Source organism: Erinaceus europaeus, chromosome 3 (assembly GCF_950295315.1).
Source record: "Erinaceus europaeus chromosome 3, mEriEur2.1, whole genome shotgun sequence".
Taxonomy (NCBI): Eukaryota; Metazoa; Chordata; class Mammalia; order Eulipotyphla; family Erinaceidae; genus Erinaceus; species Erinaceus europaeus.
The window spans coordinates 29931033-29950257 of NC_080164.1; the positions used below are offsets into that span (position 1 = coordinate 29931033).

General features: G+C 50.7%; 1 protein-coding gene across 4 annotated transcripts in view; it reads left to right on the forward strand.

The window, feature by feature from the left end:
- Positions 1-12051: 12051 nt before the first annotated feature.
- The window catches only part of MTA3 (metastasis associated 1 family member 3), an 88052-nt gene continuing 80878 nt past the window's right edge, over positions 12052-19225 (forward strand). For 3 of the 4 annotated variants that reach the window (XM_007537255.3, XM_060186939.1, XM_007537254.3), the window contains exons 1-2: positions 12072-12118; positions 12818-12885. In XM_007537255.3, coding sequence (XP_007537317.2) covers positions 12091-12118; positions 12818-12885 — 96 coding nt within the window. In that variant the 5' untranslated portion in view covers positions 12072-12090. Of the gene's footprint in view, positions 12119-12817; positions 12886-19225 lie in introns of all 4 variants that reach the window. The other variant, XM_060186938.1, reaches the window with a different exon arrangement.

Genomic DNA, 19225 nt, shown 5'->3' on the forward strand with positions numbered 1-19225 from the left:
CCTGAGGCTCCAAAGTCCCAGGTTCAATCCTCTGCAGCACAACAAGCCAGAGCTAAGCAGTATATTTAAAAAAAGAAGAAAAGAAAGAATTCTTGGGGCCAGGAAGACAGAATACTGATGATGCAAAAGACTTTCAAGCCTTTTCAATGCACCAAAGCCCCAGGTTCAAACCCCAGCACCACCATCAGCCAGATCTGAACAGTTATAGTAAAAGAAAAAGAGAAAAAGAAAAAGAAAAAAAAAAACTAACTCAAGAAAAACATGGGCTTTGCCTCCATTCCTGAGTCCTGTTGTTCCATTCACTTATTTATGTATTTATTTTCCCCAGAGCCCTGGTGCTGGGGATCAAACCTGGGACCTCAGAGTCTCAGGTCACACAGCTTGGAAGCCTTCCTGGTGACACTCATGTTGACAGGCCACCAGCCCAGATCCATGGGGCATGGGGGGGGGGGGGGGGTGCAAGGTTGGAGGGGTGGGGAGAGATGACACCAAAATCACAGTGGGTGCAAAGTCTGTCCTCCAGACTGCTCTGTCAGCAAAGTCTGGGCTGGGGGCTAGAAGCTGGCTCTCAGGTTAAGGCCTGTATTTTACCACACAAGGCCCAGGCTGGATCCCCAGCATCTCAGGGGAGTTGCTATGTCACCAGGGGGAAGCTCCATTGCTAGGGTGTCTGTCTATCCTCTCTCTCAGTCTCTCTCTCTCTCTCTGAATGATGTCTCCTCCTCAATACAGTCTTCTCCATTCTACTTCCCTTCTCCTACTAAAATCTTCTGTAACTATCTTCTTTGTTCCATGTAGTCCTTGTTTTAACTCTCTTTCTCTCTAAATGAGAAAATGGCCCAGACACAGTGGAACTTTGCTTGCTCAAGGCCTGGCTCTGCAGAATAAATGAATAATAAAAATAAACAGCAAAAGAAGGAACAAAGGAAGGAAGGAAGAAAGGAAGGAAGGGAGGGAGGGAGGGAGGGAGGGAGGAAAAAAGAAGGGAAAAAGGAAAAGATTCAAGTTGGGTTGTGTGGAGCAAAGGACCAAGAAGCCAGAGCCACAGAGAGTGCTGGGTTCCATGTAGAAGGCAGGGGACTTCCTGAGTCACTGGTACCATCTCTCTTCTCTCTACCTCCAGAGTTCTGACTCTAGGCTTGGACTGAGCTGCCCACCTGAAGGGCCTCCAGATTTCACCCCATGAACCAAGCTCCTGGAGGTGGGCATGGGGGCTTCTAGAAGGTAGGCTTTGTCTCTTCTTACAGAAATAGCCCAGGAGGCCAGGAATGGCTGGAGAGCTCACACAGGTGATGCCCTGTCTACCCCCCAGCACCCATCCGCTGTCTGTGGGGGTAGAGCTCTGACCTCTGTCCTCTTTCTTGTGAAATAAGTAAAATAGGGACTGGGTGATGATGCACCTGGTTGAGCACACATGTTACCATGCACAAGGATCCAGGTTCAAGTCCCCACTCCCCACCTTTAGGGAGAAAGCTTCATGAGTGATGAAGAAGGTGTGCAAGTGTTTCTTTATATCCCTCTCCCCTCTAGATTTGTATATGTCACACACACACACACACACACACACACACACACACACACACACACACACACACAGGAAGGCAGGTGGTGGGAAAACACACTTATTACCATGCACAAGGGCCCAGGTTCAAGCCTCTACTCCCTACCTACAGGTATGGTGGTATCTCTCTTTCTCCCTCTCTACCTCTTCCCCTCTCAGTGTATTAAAGAGAAGGAGAGAGAGAGAGAGAGGATGAGAGAGAGAGAATAAGAGAGAGGATGAGAGAGAGAATGAGAGAGAGAGAGAATGAGAGAGAGAGAGAGAGAGAATGAGAGAGAGAGAGAATGAGAGAGAGAGAAAGAAGGGAAGCATTCTGGCACACATAGTGCTAGGGGTTGAACTCAGGACCTCATGCTCCCAAGCCCACTGCTTGAGTCACTCTGCTACCTCCTGGGCTACAACTGTCTGGCTATCTCTTCCTCTCCCCATCTGGCTCTCCCTCAGTGTTTTTTGGCCCCTATTTCTCAGCCACCGGGACACTCACAGGGGCACAAACTGGATGGTTCACATCATGGTGGAGGGATGCTGACTGAGGCTGACTAGGGAGGGTGGGGGCCAGCTGGCCCACTGCCACAGACAGGCCTGGGACACAGAGCATAGGGGTCTAAGCCACCACCCCCTTTTGGGACCCTGTGGTGAGGGGGTTTCCTTCCCGAGGCAGGGGGAGCAAGAGGGAGTGTCACAGCCCAGGGGAGGGGCCTGCAGGTTCTGTGGTTTGGTGATACCAGAAGCTGACTTTCTTTTAGCCACTCTGCCTTGTTTATTTATTTATGTATTTATTTATTTTTATTTTTCTCTCTTTTTTTTTTAACCAGAGCACTGTCAGCTCTGCCTTATGGTGATGTGGGAGACTGAACCTGAGACTTTAGACCCTCAGGCATGAGAGTCTCTTTGCATAACCATTATGCTATCTACCCCAGCCCTATTTATTTTTCCTTATTGGGGGATTAATGGTTTACAGTTGACAATAAAATATAGTATTTTTTAACATTTATTATTCTTTGATAGATCTGAAAGAAACAGATGGGAGAGGAGGAAATAGATAGGTAGGTAGGTAGATGATAGATAGATAGATAGATAGATAGGTAGATGATAGATACCTGTAGCCCTGCTTCACCACCCAAAAAGCTTTTCCCCTGCAGGTGGAAACCAGAGGCTTGAACCTGGGTCCTTGTGGAGTACCTACCCAGGTGCACCACCACCTGGCCCCAAATACAGTAGTTGTTTGCACATGTGTAACATTTCTCAGTTTTCCACAGAACAACTTACCCACCCCCCACCCCCCCACCGCCACTGCCTCAGAGGGCTGCACATAAACCTCTTCTCAGTCCAACTCCACCCCTGTCCCCCTCTCCCTCCGTGGTCAGCCCATCCAGGGAGACCTCTCCACAACTCTCTAAATAAAGCCACATTCTGGGGGTGTGGGCGGGACTGGCTGGGCTTATCTTTGGCAACACCCCATTCAGAATGGGGTCTGTCTTCCCTGCTGTGCCCCCCCCCCCCCCGCCCACTCCTCACAGGCTGTGTTTTCAGAGGCAGAAGCTGCCCTCCACCAGCAAGGGTCCTTGCCCTGCAGCCCAGTACCTCAGCTCTGTCCTGCCCCGGGCCTGGGCACCCTTGGACCTGGACTCTGCCCTGCTGAGCGGGACCTGCTCAACCTGTTTCCGCCCAGTGAAGAGGAGAACTCAGGTAGGCGGCTTTTCCCTGCGGCAGGGGCTTGGCCAGCTCCTCAGACCAGGAGGGGACATTTCCAGCCCAGGACACGACCTGCCCATCCACCCCTATCCCAAAAAGAGCGCATTCTTCAGGTCCCCAAAGGCACTGGGATGAACCCAGCCCATCAGCACCCAGGTTGCCCCTCCCCCAGCCCATGAGCCACACCCTCTGTCCCAAGCCACCCCCGTCCCCAGCCACACCTTCTGTCCCCAGCCACCACTGTCCCCACCCCAGCTCCTGAGCAGGAACTCACCTTTCTCAGTGTCTCCCTAAGAGGTGGAATACCTTCCCTCTTGTCTCTCAGGGACTCCTCCATCAGTGTCCACCCTCCCCAGGTTCTCCCTGCCTGCACCCCACCCTCTCTGGCCCACCCACACACCCTTCCCTCATGCCCCCCTTTACACCCCCACCCTCACAGCATCCCCGGCACCCCAGGGTTAAAGGTCAAGCCACAAAGGTCAGGACTTACCCATATCCCTACTGTCCCCTCCAAGTGCCCCCTCCTTGCCCAGGGAGAAACCTGAGGACCCAGCTAGTGGCTGGGCTCCTGTGCTGAAGAAACTGAACCCTCAGAGACACTGGAATAAACTCCCCCCTGCCCCCATGCAGCCAAGGTCAGAGCTCAGTGGGACCCCAACCTCCAGACTGGAAGGAACAGGGGCACAGGGACCTTCACCAACCATCAGGGACACAGGGAACAGCTGGCCCAGGAACCCAAGCCCCAGAAGTGGGGAGTGGAGAGAGTGAAATAAAGGCCTCCATACAAAAAGATGTGTGTAGACTTATATTCACAGCAGCATCATTTGTAATAGCCAAAACTTGGAAGCAGCCCAGGTGTCCAACAACAGATGAGTGGCTGAACAAATTGTGGTATATATACACAATGGAATACTACTCAGGTATTAAGAACAATGAATTTGCCTTCATTTCATCTTGGGATGGAGCTTGAAGGAATCATGTTACGTGAGATCAGCCAGAAAGAGAAGGATGAAGATGGGATGATCTCACTGTTGAAGTTGAGGAATAAGAACAGAAAGGGAAGGGGGCCAGGAGGTAGCACACTGGCTTACGTGCACATAGTGTGAAGTACAAGGACCGGCTCAAGGATCCCGATTCAAGCCCCTGGCTCCCCACCTGTTAGGACAGAGAATCAACAACAAGGGGACAAAGATGGCCACCAGGAGTAGTGGATTCATAGTGCAGGCACAGAGCCCCAGCGATAACCCTGGAGGCAAAAAAAAAAAAGGCAAAACACAAAGCAGAACTTGGACTGAGTTTGGTGTATTGCACCAAAATAAAGGACTCTAGTGCATGATGGTGAAAATGTTTTATTTTGTTGTTGTTGTTGTTGTTGTTGTTGCTTGTTTGTTTTTGCCTCCAAGGTTATCCCTGGGACTCTGTGCCTGAACTGCAAATCCACTACTCCTAGAGGCTATTTTTTCCCCTTTTGTTGCCCTTGTTGTTTATTGTTGTTATTATTGTGGTCATTGTTGTTGGATAGGACAGAGAAATTGAGAGAGGAGGGGAAGACAGAGAGGGGGAAGCCAGGAGCTCCAACTGGGATCCATCAACCGGTGCTTACACTTTGAGCCATGTGTGCTTAACCTGCTGCGCCACTGCCCAGCCCCCAGTGAGAGTGTTTTGTGGGAAACTGAGAAATATTACAAATGTGCCAACAATCATATATACTGTAAACCATCAATCCCCCCAATTAAAAAAAAAGTCCTGATTGGTCCCTGAGCCCTGAGCAGCTCTGTCCTCTGTCCTGTGCTATGCAATTCTGGAGATTCCAATGTCTCCTCCCTTCAGCACACACAGGACACAAAGTCTCTGTGCCGGCACCCAGGGCTGGGACCAGCTCTCTCAGGGCAGTGTGAGGGTCTGTCCCAGATTCGAATCCCTCCTGGACTCCTCAGTCCCGCTCTTTCATAAACACCTCTAAAATCTGCCTGACTTTTCAGTGAACGTGTGACCTTCTGAACCACACTGGTCTCAAACACAGGCTTTCTGGGAAGCAGCACAGGAAACTGAAGGGAGCTGAGTCCCCAGGAGTTGGAGAGCCTGTCCTCTGTACCGCACCCAGGGGTCACTGTGGAGGGCTCTCTGCCCTGCCTCAGGGCTGGAAGGTCACACCGTATCAGCACACAAGGGGAGCTGCCCTGGATGCTCTGGGCCTTTGGTGGAGGCAGGGAGTGCTTACTTGTCTGGAGGCTGTTTATGCAGCTGGGAGCCCTGCTGGAAGCTGCAGGAGGGTGTGAGAGCAGGTCCGCAGGCCAGACTTGACCTGGGTGGTTTGCCCTGAACATGGTTGCTGCTGGGTGGGTCTTTGGGTCCCTATGAGGAGGGGAGCTGCCCATAGGACTGCAAAACAGTTCCTCAAAGCAAAGCCTCACCTTGTCAGCCCAGCCTGGGGGTATCAACACCCCTCTAGCGCCACCCCCCCCCACACACACACACCTAAATCCTGTGTCTGGGAGCATTCACCCTGGCCCACCTCTCTCCTGGGATCAGCCATTTTTCTAACCCAGGATGTCAGAATCCTGGGTTGATTTAAGAGAAGGTGAACCTTTTCCTAAAGGAATTTTGCCAAATAACAAAAGAAGTTAACACAAGAAATAAGAGAGAAGTAAATAATGAAACACCAAGGAGACAGGCCTTCACATGGGGCCTGGCATCTGGCTTGAGATTAATTACACTCTAGATCCCGAGGCTCCTTTGCTGAGCTCTGGATCACAAGCCCACACTTGGGAAAGCACAATCTTAGCATATATATATATAGGTGTGTGTGTGTGTGTGTGTGTGTGTGTGTGTGTGTGTGTGTGTCCACGCTACAGCTGAGGAGATGGTTCCATTGCTAAGACAAGGAACTCTTATCTTAAGCCTGAGGCTCCTAGTTCAAACCATAGTTTTGTATGTGTCAGAGGAATGCTCTGACCCTCTCATCTCTCTTTCCCTCTAGCTCTCTCAATGTGAAATTCTTTCTAATATGAAATTTAAAAAGCAAATATTAAATATAGTGCAGGAGAAGACAGCATGATGGTTCTGCAAAAGACTGTCTTGTCTGAGGCTCTGAGGTCCGAGGTTCAACACACAGCACCATCATAAGTCAGAGCAGTGTTTTGGTCTGTCTCCCTTTTTTAAAAAAATATTTATTTATTTATTTATTCCATTTTTGTTGCCCTTGGTTTTTTATTGTTGCAGTTATTTTTGTTTTTGTTATTGATGTCATCATTGCTAGATAGGACAGAGAGAACTGGAGAGAGGAGGGGAAGACAGAGGGGGGAGAGAAAGACACCTGCAGACCTGCTTCACCGCCTGTGAAGCGACTCCCCTGCAGGTGGAGAGCCAGGAGCTACAACCAGGATCCTTAAGTTGGTCCGTGCACTTTCTGCCATGTGCGCTTAACCCGCTGTGCCATTGCCCGGCTCCCTATTTTTATTTTTATTATTTATTTATTTATTTATTTATTTATTGCCTACAGGGTTATTGCTGGGGTTCGGTGTCTGCACTATGAATCCACTGCTCCTGGAGGCCACTTTTTCCTCCTTTTGTTGCCCTTGTTTGTTGTTGTTATTATTATTGTGTTGTCATTGTTGTTGGATAGGAGAGAGAGAAATCAAGAAAGGAGGGGAAGACAGAGAGGGAAATAGAAAGATAGACACCGGGAGTCGGGCAGTAGCGCAGCAGGTTAAGCACACGTAGTGCAATGCACAAGGACCGGCCTAAGGATCCCTGTTCGAGCCCCTGGCTCCCCACCTGTAGGGGAGTTGCTTCACAGGTGGTGAAGCAGGTCTGCAGGTGTCTGTCTTTCTCTCTCCCTCTCTGTCTGCCCCTCCTCTCTCCATTTCTCTCTATCTTATCCAACAACAACGACATCAATAACACAACAATAACTACAACAATAAAACAACAAGGGCAACAAAAGGGTATAAATAAATAAATAATACTAAAGAAAAAAAAAGAAAGATAGACATCTGCAGACCTGCTTCACCACTTGTGAAGCGACTCCCCCACCCCCAGAGGTGGGGAGCTGGGGGCTCACACCGGGATCCTTAAGCCGGTCCTTGCGCTTCGTGCCATGTGCACTTAACCTACTGGGCTATTGCTGGCCCCTGCTTTATTTTATTTTATTTTATTTTATTTTATTTTATTTTATTTTATTTATTTATTTATAAAAAGGAAACACTGACAAAACCATAGGATAAAAGGAGTACACTTATTTTATTTTTAATGACAGATAGATATATAGACCAGAACACCTCTCAGCTCTGGCTTATGGTGGTGCTGGGGACTGAACTTGGGACTTCAGAGGCTCAAGCATGAAAGTCTTTTGCAAAAAAAAAAAAAGAAAGAAAGAAAGGAAGTCATTTGCATTAACTATTAGGCTGTTTCCCTAGCCCTCTCTCTCCCTTTCTACCTCCTCCTTGTCTCTCAATTTCTCTTTGTCCTATCAAATGAAAATAGAAGAAAAGCTCAAGGACCCGTGTAAGGATCTCAGTTCAAGCCCCCGGCTCCCCACCTGCAGGGGAGTCGCTTCACAGGCGGTGAAGCAGGTCTGCAGGTGTCTATCTTTCTCTCCCCCTCTCTGTCATCCCCTCCTCTCTCCATTTCTCTGTCCTATCCAACAACAACGACATTCATAACAACAACAATAATAACTACAACAACAACAACAAAAAAAAAACAAGGGAAACAAAAGAGAATAAATAAATAAAACTTTAAAAAGATTTTTAAAATAAATAAAATAGAAGAAGAAAAAAAAAGGAAAGAAAAATGGCTGCTGGGAGTGCTTAGCACCAAGCCCTAGAAATAACCTAACCCTTGAGGAAATAAAAATAAATAAATAAGGAGTCGGGCAGTAGCGCAGCCGGTTAAGCGCACGTAGCGCAAAGCGCAAGGACTGGGTAAGGACTCTGGTTCGAGCCCCCGGCTCCCCACCTGCAGGGGAGTCGCTTCACAGGCGATGAAGCAGGTCTGTAGGTGTCTTTCTCTCCCCCTCTCTCTTTCCCTCCTCTCTCCATTTCTCTCTGTCCTATCCAACAACAACAACAATAACAACAACAATAGTAACTACAACAATAAAACAAGGGCAACAAAAGGGAATAAATAAATATTTAAAAATAAATAAATAGGGCCAGGCACACATTATAGTGCATAAGGACCCAAGTTTAAGCCCCTGTTCCCCACCTGTAGGGGGAAAGTTTTAGGAGTGGTAAAGCAGGGCTGCAGGAGTCTGTCTCTCTCTCTCTCAATTTCTGTCTCTATTCAATAATAAACAAATAAAAATATTTTTTAAAATATAAAATAAATACATAAATAAATGTCAAAATTCCACGCTGAGTAGGGCCAGGAGATAGCTCCTGAGGAGGGTGTACGCCCAGCCATGCTCATCCCCAAGGAGTCCTCAGTGCTGTACTGTCTCTTCCTGTGAGCATCTCTGTATCTGTATCTCTGTCTATCTGGCGTCAAAATAAACACAAACGCAGCTGATCAGAGGGCCGGCCCCACACAGAAGTTCACCCAGCTATGCCCGTGCCAGCTTTCTCCAGCACTCACCAGGGTTGCTGCCTGGGGTGATCAGAGATACACAGGAGACCCCTCCCCAGTCCTGACCCTTAGGTGAATCCCAGCAGCCCCTTCCCAGTGGGGATGGCATCAGAGAGAGGGGCCCAAGTGTGACAGCTGGCTGGTCACACTTGATTGGAGCGAGGAGGCCTGTGTTGCAATCAAGTAAGTCTGGCAAAAGTCCTTCCTTCCTTCTTTCTTTCCTTCCTTCCTTCCTTAATTTATTTTAGGGTAGGGAAGACAGCATAGTGGTTCTGCAACACACTTTCCTGCCTGAGATTCTGAGGTCCCAGGTTCAACTCACAGCACCACCATCAGCCAAAGTCGAGCAGAGTTCTGGTCTCTCTTTCTCACTCTCATTTAAACAAAAGGTTTTAAAGAATAATATTTACTTAATTATTTTGCCTCCAGTCACTGGAGCTTGGTAGTGGCACTACAAATCCATTGCTTCTGGCAGCCTTTTATTTTATTTTATTTTATTTTATTTTTTGAGAACAATCACTGTACTTTTATTGGGTTTTTATTTTATTTTTTTTTCCTTTTCGTTCCATAGGACAGAGAGAAATTAAGAAGGAAGGGGAAGATAAGAGAGATGGAGAGAAAGACAGACACTTGCAGACCTGCTTTACCACTTGTGAAACGTCCCTCTGCAGGTGGAGAGTGGGGGAACAACCCACGTCCTTGCGTACATCCTTGTGCTTCATACTATGTCTGCTTAACTGGTTGCGTCACCACCTGGCCCCGTATTTATGTTATTGTTTGATTTCAGATGTGATTGAATTTTAGGAGAGAGCAAGCAGTCAGCTCTCTCTACTGAAGATGGAACATGGAGCCTCAGATGTGCAAGTCCTGCATTTACACATTGAACTGTTTCCCCAGCCACTCACTTGCTTTTCTTTTTTCTTTTTCTTTCTTTCTTTCCTTCCTTCTTTCTTTCTTTCTTTTTCTTTATATTTATTTATCTTCCCTTTTGTTGCCCTTGTTGTTTTTATTGTTATTGTAGTTATTGTTGTTGTCATTGATGTTGTTGCTGGATAGGACAGAGAAAAATGGAGAGAGGAAGGGAAGACAGAAGGGGAGAGAAAGACAGACACCTGCAGACCTGCTTCGTTGCTGTGCTACTGCCCGACTCCTTCCTTCTTTCTTTCTTTCTTTCTTCCTTTCTTACCAGAGCACTGCTCAGCTCTGGCTTATGGTGGTTTAGAGGATTGAATCTTGGATCTTGGAAACTCTGACATGAAGTTCTCTTTGCGCACTGTAATGTGTGCTCAACCAGGTGCACCACCACCCAGGCCCTGAATTCATCATTCTTAATAGCTGAGTAGTATTCCATTTGTTCCCTTGCCTTCTTTCTCATTCTTTTTATCCTCCCCCGCTCCCCTTCATAAAAGCACTACTCACTCAGCTCTTGCTTTTGGTGGTGCTGAGGAGTGAACCTGGAACCTGGAGGCTCAGTCCTGAAAATTGTTTGCATAATCATTACACCATCTCCCAGGCCCTGGCTTTGCTTTTCCATTTTGCTTTGGCTAGCTAGAAAAGTTCCTATCCAGTAAAAGAGAAGGGGGGAGAGAGAGAGAAAGAGAGAGGAAAAAATATTCATCAAGAACAGTGGATTTATCATGCAGGACCAAGCCCCATTGATAACCTTGGTGACAATTAACAAAAACAACAATTTTTTTTTTTGCCATAGTAATTTCAGATGAAGGATCATCCCAGATGCCCTCAGATGACAGAAAAATGCAGTCTTTGTTTCAGGGTTACCTGTCCCCACACAGACAAAGCAGCAGAGCAGCGGGTCACCAAGCAGTGGTGGCAGTCTGCTCAGGACCAAGTGTTTCTGGTGGTGCTTGGTGGGGGTGGGTGGGGCTCCCTGTGAGATGAGGGACTGGAAAAGCAGCAAGAAACACAAGGATCTATTCCAAGTGAGGGGGAGTTCCTCCTCTGTGTGGTGCTGGGGGTCTGCATGCTTTTCCTTCATGCACAGGGCAAGTGTCCCTTCCAGCAGGCAGCCGGTAGTAAGGTGTGTTGCAAAGGTGAGACAGCTGGAGGAGGAGATCTGGAAGGGGAAGCTGCCTGAGGGGCTGGAAAGGTGTGTGTGTGTGTGTGTGTGTGTGTGTGTGTGTGTGTGTGTGTGTTCCCCAGCCTGGGTGCTGCCAAGTGTTCTGGTCAACAGTGAGATCCCTGGGCAGGGCCAGGAAGGAAGGACAGGCTTGGACTTTTGCCCACACTGCCCTCCAGACCCCTGTTCCCACCCAGCCTCCACCACCCCTCAAGGTCCCCTTCTGCTTTCATCCAGGACCCATCCCCCCTGGTATGGTCCCTCCCCCTACCCCCAGCCCCCTCACCCACGGAGCCCCTTTCACTGTCCCCACCCAGGCCTGGTTTCCTCTGGAAAGGCTCCCTGCCCCTGCCCCTGCCACCACCCAGATTCTCTTCTCCCTAGGATGTCCCCTTCCCACCTCCAGATCCCCCTTCCTCTGGAAAGGCCCCCTCCCCCGCTGCTCCCACTCAGGACCCTTCCCCCCAAGGTCCCCTTCTCCTGGCAAAACCCCCACCACCTGCTTCCACTCAGGACCCCTCCTCCCTATAAGGTCCCCCTTCCTACCCAGGCCCCCCCACTATTCCTGGTTAGGCCCCCTCCCCCTTTTCCCAACCAGGTCCCCCAAGGCCCCCTCCCCCTTACCCACGATGTCTCCTCCCCACTCTCCTCTGCAAGCCCCCTCCCCCTCCTCTACCCAAGCCTGCCTTCCTTGTAGCATGACCCCCTTCGGCTCAGGCACCAAGGACCCTTGGGTCTTCTCTTCCCAGCAAAGATGCTGGGACCCCTCCCCTCCCAGCAAGACTTTTACTCCAGGGTCCCCTCTGTCAACAGCACCCCCCACAGCAAACCCCCTTTCACCAAAGTCCCCAACACCAGTAAGACCCATGGGAGCCTTCTCTCCCACCAAGGCCCCTTCAGATACGTCTCCACAATGCCCCCAACCCCTCTCTCAGCAAGGACTCCCCGGAGGCCCCTTCCAGCAAGGTTGCCAAGCCCCACCCCCCAGTCCTGCACTGTGGGGGACACCTGTCCCCCCCAACATGTCCCCTCCCCCTCTCTCCCACCTTGCCCCTTTTCCACCCCAGGTCCGGGGTCTGTCTTCCCCTCCCCCTCCCCTGTCCCCTCCCCTGTCCCCTCCCGCCCCTTCCCTGTCCCCTCCCCTGTCCCCTCCCCCGGCGGCGGCGGCGGGCGGGGCCGGCGGGCGGACATGGCGGCCAACATGTACCGGGTCGGAGGTAGGCGCCCGGCCGGGTCGGGGGAGGGGGTACGGGCTGGGGTCCGGGCCGAAGTCCAAGTAGGGGTCTGGCGGGGACCCCTCCCGTTCCGCGCCCCAAGGCTGGCTGGGACCCGAGCCCCTCCCCGCGGCCCGGTGGGTTCTGCCTCGGCCCAGCCCGTGGGGGCCCAATCGCGGCTGCAGTGGGGGGCGGGGGGGCTGGTGGGCCTGCACCCCGATTCCAGCCCCGCAGGCCGGTCGCGGCCGGGGGCGGCGTGGGGCGGGCCGGGGCGGTGGCAAACTTTCCGGGTGCGGGAAGGGCGCCCACCTGCCTAATCTCCCCGGGGGCACCTGGCGGGAACAGGGTGGGCTGAGGGGTGCGCACCCTCTCGCCAGACCCCCGGCATGGGCGAGGCCTAGGCTGGGGGTAGCTGGGGGAGCTGGCAAGGCCCCGCCCCGAACCTGCCTCACCTGCCTTACCTGGGCTCACCTGGGCTCACCTGCGGGGGTGATGGAGTGCTGGGTCTGAGTGGCAGAGGCTCAGTGTGGGAGGGGTGAGTCCTAGAGACACGTGCTGGCTGGGGCAGTGGGAAAGGGTCTCCTCCGCATTATTCGAACAGGTGCGGGTGGGGGACCTTGCCGACCCCACACCAGGCAGAGGGATGGGGGGTCGGCCTGGGCGGGGCTGCTGACCTCTCCCCCGCTCCCCTTCCTACCATAGACTATGTCTACTTCGAGAACTCCTCCAGCAACCCCTACCTCATCCGCAGGATCGAGGAGCTTAACAAGGTAAGGGCCACCTGCATCAGGCTGGGCTAGCTGACTCTTCCTGGGGAGGCCTTGGACCCAGACTCATGGAATGCTGGCCTTGCAGGCAGGCAGCTGGCTCAGCCTCTCAGCACCAACCAGCCTGCAGGCCTTAGCCCCAAGGCCTCGGTTTCATTCCCCAGCACTGCCATTAGCCAGAACTGAGTGGTGCTCTGGCCCCTCTCCTCTCTCGACCTGCACACGCTGGAGCTACCCTGGGCCCTAGCACTTCGCAAGTGGTCCTCATGTTGGAGACTGGGCCACGTAGGCACACTGCTAGGCAGGCACCTCCCCAGTGAGCTGCCTCTTGGGCAGTACCCTGACAGGTACTCCAGACCTGCAGACTAGGTCCTCAGGAGGCTTGCAGCACAGCCTGACGAGTCTCCCAGTTCTGTTCCTGGTCATGGGGGTTTCTGTCCTAGTCCAGTGACTGAAGAGATGAGCATCTGCGGGAGCTGCTCCTCGAACTCCTAACCAGGCAGTGTGTGCCACTGGCCGGGAGCCTCACATCTCAGGGACCCATCTGGCTTTGTGCCCCAGGAAGCCTGGAAGCTCCCATCTGCCCAAGAGTGACCTCGACTCAGAGGGCTGAGTGGAGCTGCAGGGACATCCTGCTGGTCATGGAGGCTGAGTAAGGTGGCAGCTCTGAGCGGCGGTGGCCCCTCTCATCTGCATGTTTATCATGGGAGGAGAAAGAAGGGCCAGAGATTGTAGTCTCCGTCATGCATCTTGGTTTGGAAGGGGGACTGAGCTGCCTTTTTGGCCCTGGCCATGGTTTACTTCACATGAGAATTTTCTTCTCATTTCATTCAGAGAAGAGAAGCCAGAGCACTACTCTGGCACACACAGCTTCCAGGATCGAACCTGCAGTGTTGAGCAGGCAGGTCCTGTGCTCTGCCAGATGAGCTACTTCCATGTTCCCGGAGAGATTCAGTCAGGATGGAGGAGGAAACATCGGCCTAGGAGCAGCCTTCTCCCACTCAGACTGGGCACTCAGAGTTCTCCCCTGCAGCGTCCCGGAACGCCTGCTCAGAGTGGTCTGAGCTGCTTTTTCTGTGCCAGTTGTCACCTTCAGCCTTACTTAGTTACTGGGTTTCTTCCTACTGCTCTCTCCAGGGTGGAAGGGACGCTGTGGGACAGTGTGCAGGGAACTTCTGCTATTCTTAGCATGGCCTTGGAAGGGTGAGGCCTAGGCCAGCCTGGCTGGGGACCTAGAGGCTCCCCAGACCCTCTGAGCTCAGGGTTCTAGGTCCCACACCTGCTCCAGCCTCTGCTGTTTGCCCATTTCTTGCTTTATCATCTTTCACACCCTTCAGCCTCACTACCTGCCAGGCACTGTAGCCAAGCTCACTCAGGAATTCAAGGGTCTTGTGTCAACAGGTTCTAGAAATGGCATCCTGCATGGGACTTGGGCTGACCTCCTACAAGCCCGGGGCTGCACCCATGCACACCCCTCCCCAGGCTCATTCACTCCAGGCACCCACTACCCACAGCTGGAAAGGATGGTGAATGAGCCCAGGACCTCCTGGAATCGAGTGCAAAGCCAGCTTTACTGAGCACTTATTATGTGCCAGCTCTCTGCCGGGGAGACAGCCATCGCCTAGCCTCTGGCTTCCTAGCGCCCTGTCCTCAGGGAGCCCAGAGCAGTGAGCAGGCAGAGAGGGACAGCCTTGTTGGAGACAGTGTTGAGGCCGGGCCCACAGAAGGGAGGAGGTGGCTGTGGAGGGAGGAGGCCATTGAGGCCCAGATAAGATCCATTGGGGCCCTGAGTGGGTGGAACAGCAGCCGACAGACCAGGGAGAACCCGGATCAAGGCTTGGAGAACACTCAGTCTCTGTGATAAGCCAGAGGGGCAGGGACTTGACCTACTTCATAGACTGTCAGCCACTTTGAATGGGGTTTTGAGGCAGAATTCCTCAGATATTCTTACTGTTGTAGGCTGGTCCCTAACTTTTTTTTTTAATATTTATTTTATTTATTTATTCCCTTTTGTTGCCCTTGTTGTTTTATTGTTGTTGTCATTGTTGGATAGGACAGAGAGAAATGGAGAGAGGAGGGGAAGACAGGGAGGAGGAGAGAAAGACAGACACCTGCAGACCTGCTTCACTGCCTGTGAAGCGACTCCCCTGCAGGTGGGGAGCCGGGGTTCGAACCGGGATCCTTATGCCGGTCCTTGTGCTTTGCGCCATCTGTGCTTAACCCGCTGCGCTACAGCCCGACTCCCCCTAACTTTTTTTTTTTTTTTGCTTCCAAGGTTATTGCTGGGGTTTGGTGCTAGTATTATGAATCCACTGCTCCTGGTGGCCATTTTTCATTTTTATTGCATAGGCCAGAGAGAAATTGAGAAGGGAGGGGGTGATAGACACAGAGACACCTGCAAACCTGCTTCACCACTTATGAAGCTTTCCCCCAAGGTGGGGACTGCGGGCTTGAACCCAGGTCTTTGCACATTGTAACATATCCTCCTGGCCCTCTGTGAACATTTTATTCACTCATTTTTTAATTTACTGATATTTATTTTGGATACAGAGAAAAATTGAGAGGGAAAGAGGGGGTAGAAAGGGAGAGAGAGAGGCGGGGGGGAGGGAGAGAGAGAGAGAGAGAGACCTGCAGCACTGCTTCACTCGTGAAGTCTCTCTGCATGTGGGGACCAGTGGCTTGAACCTGGGTCCTTATGCATGGTGATGTGTGTGCTCTACTAGGTGTGCCACCACCTAGCTCTTTCATTTATTTATTTATTTATTTATTTATTTATTTATTTACACCTGCAGACCTGCTTCACCGCCTGTGAAGTGACTCTCCTGCAGGGGGCGAGCCGGGGGCTCGAACTGTGATCCTTATGCCGGCCCTTGCACTTAGCACTACATGCGCTTAACCTGCTGCGCTACCGCCCGACTCCCTCATTTATTTATTTTATTGCCACCAGGATTATTGCTGGGGCTCAGTGCCAGTACTATGAATCCACCACTCCTAGTGGCCATTCCTCCCCCCCTTTTTTTTCCTGTTATGCTGATAACCATCAGCCCTTTTGTTTACTCATCAACTTGAGATATTCCTGTCTTACTATTATTAGGTGGTACCTGTGTATATGTATGTGTATATGTATATGTTTATGTATATTGCATCCAAGGTTATTGCTGGGGCTTGGTGCTTGCACTACAAATCCACTGCTCCTGGAGGCAATTTTTTCCTATTTTGTTGTCATTGTTATTGTTGCCATTGATGATGTTGTTGGATAAGACAGAAATCGAGAGAGGAGGAGAAGACGGGGAGAGAAAGATAGACACCTGCAGACCTGCTTTACCACTTGTGAAGCGACCCCCCCCCCCGAGATGAGGAGCCAGGGTTCAAGCCAGGATCCTTACACCAGTCTTTGTGCTTCGTGCCATGTGCGCTTAACCCGCTGCACTGCTGCCTGACCCCCCCTTTTTTTCTTTCCTTTCCTTTCCTTTTTTTATTAGATAGGACAGACAGAAATTAAGAGGATAGAGAGAAAGATAGACATTTGCTTGCAGACCTGCTTCATCACTCATGTAACTTCCCCCTTCCAGGATATTCATTCATTTTTAAAGATGGGGGAAGACGAACATTGCTTGCCTGGCATAAAGTGGTGCCCAGGATTGAACTTGGAACTCCAGGAGCCTCTAACAGACTTGAGTTGTCACTTTGGATCTTTTACTTGTAAAAAATTCCATTTGTGTGACCCAGGAAGTGGTACATTGGGTAAAAACACTATAGATTCTGAAGTATGGGGTTAGGAGTTTCATTCCCAGCATCACAGAGCCAGAAGGATGCTCTGGTTCTCTCTCCCGGCCATTATTCATAAAGAAAGACTCCTAGTTCAGATGTTATTGGTTCCCTTTGAAAACTGGGCTATAGTATTTTCTTCCTTCAAATTTCATAATAGGGCTTTAAAGCTGATTCTCCTTATGTATTAACCACAGAGAAAAGAGAGAGAACTACAACATCACTCTGGCACACGCGATGCCAAGGATCAGACTTGGAACCTCACGCTCGAAAGTTCAGCACTTCGACTACTGTGCAACCTCTTGGACTGCCACCACAATAGGTTTCTGTGTCAGCACCCCCCCAAAAAAAAAAAGTTTGAGAGCCTCTAAGTACATAACTAAATATCAGTTGGTGAACAGAGGTCAGTGTTATCAATCTTAGTTGTTTTTTTTTTCTCTCCTGTTTAGTACTCAGATACAATAGAGATGTTTTTTTTTCTTCAGAGAGAAAGATTGAGATAGTGAGGGAGAGAAAACACAGTACAGGCGCTCCTTTAATGGGCTGAGGGCTGGCCTTGGACCTGGGTTATACCCATGGCAGGTCAGCACACTAAGTGAGCTCTTCTGCTGATCCTTTTAAAAATTCTCTAAAACTTTATTTACATTTTTTTCCAAATATTTTATTTATTAATGAGAAAGGAGGAGAGAGAGGAAGAACCAGACATCACTCTGGTACATGTGCTGCGGGGATTGAACTCAGGACCTCATGCTTAAGAGTCCAATGCTTTATCTACTGTGCTACCTCCCAGACCACTAAAACTTTATTTTTTGTTTTATTTTATTATTATTATTATTTATTTTTCCTTTTGTTGCCCTTATTGTCTTATTGTTGTTGTGGTTATTATTGTTGTCATTGGATAGGACAGAGAGAAATGAAGAGGGGAGGGGAAGACAGAGAGCGGGAGAGAGAGATAGACACCTGCAGACCTGCTTCACTGCTTGTGAAGCGACTCCCCTGCAGGTGGGGAGCCAAGGACTAGAACCGGGATTCTTATGCAGGTCCTTGCACTTCGCACCACGTGCGCTCTACCCCCTAAAACTTTATTTACTAATGAGAGATGGGACAGGGAGAAAGGCTGGTTCATGTCATGCCAGGGCTCGAACTCTGGACCTCATACTTGAGAATTCACTTCTCTGTTCACGTGGCCACCTCCCAGGCTGCAAAGATAATCTTTTACACAGAGCATTCATTTATTTATGAGTGAGAGAAGGGGAGAGAAAAGGAGAGGAACAGAGCATCTCTCTGGCCTGTGTGGTTCCGGGGGTCAAACTTGGGGACCTCGTGCATGCAAGTCCTATGCTCTGGCCACCACTTCTGCTGGGCCACCAGGGAAGGTGGCCGTTGAGGAAGAGTGAGGGTGTCCTGGGACACAGTCCTAGCTGTGCTTTGCATGGGCACTGACTGCTGCTGGCTCCCCAGGGGTCTATGCACTGGGTGCTGAGTAGGCTGAGCAGGAAACATGACTCAAGCCAGCCAGGGCATCACTCTCTTAGGGGGTCACTCCCGGGCATGTGATAAGCTGTGTGCTCTGTATGTGCCAGTCATCAGCTTGGTCCAGGGTACATTGTATTTAGGGTGGGTCCTGAGGTGCTCTATGGGGTTGTTAACTATGTCCTTGAGCCTCTGGTTAGACCCTAGCAAGATTCTGCTCTCCTGGGCTCAGCTTGCCCACCTTTGGTATCTGCCGACATTAGGATAGACAGATGCAAGGACAGGGTGTCCAGGCTGCAGAGGACTGTGGGGTCCAGGGCAGGAGCAGACTCAAGGAACCCTGCTCAGCTCTGGTGATGCTGGGGATTGAACCTGGGATTTTGGAGCCTCGGGCATGAGTATTTTTGTATCACCACTATGCTGTCTCCCCCACCCAGGCTGCTGCTGCTGCTGCTGCTTCTTCTTTTAAAGAATTTATTTATTTACTCATGAGAAAGGAAGGTAGGAGAAGAGAAAGAACCAGACATCACTCTGGTACATGTGCTGCCAGGGATCGAACTCAGGACCTCATGGTTGAGAATCCAATGCTTTATCCACTGTGTTGCCTCCTGACCACCCACCCAGGCTTCTTCTGGGTGTTGGTTTGCAGAACCAGAGTGTGGGTCTAGCCTCACACCTGTCTGTGTTAAGAGTGATCTCACTTATTTATTTGTTTTATTATTGAAGACTTATGAGAGAAATGGGTTGGCTTACCATAGCACTACTTCTGTGACATGTGATGGCACCAGGGCTGGGGAGCCGGTGCAGGCAGAAGCAGGGGTTGAGCCCAGGACCTCCCAAGGGAGAGTGTGTTCCCACACTGAGCTCCCTCCAGATTTCCAGAGCCCTTGAGGAGCCCTGCCTTTGATGTGATTCTTTGTTAGGAGACGTGAGATCAGAACACTGCTCATAATCTCACCTGCTTGCAAATGGCTTTCTTTACTTCCCAGAGCCCTGCTCAGCTCTGGCTGATGGTGCTGAGGACTGAACCTGGGACCTTTGGTGCCTCAGGCATAACCACTGTGCTATCTCCCCAGCCCTCAAATGGCTTTCTAAAAGATTT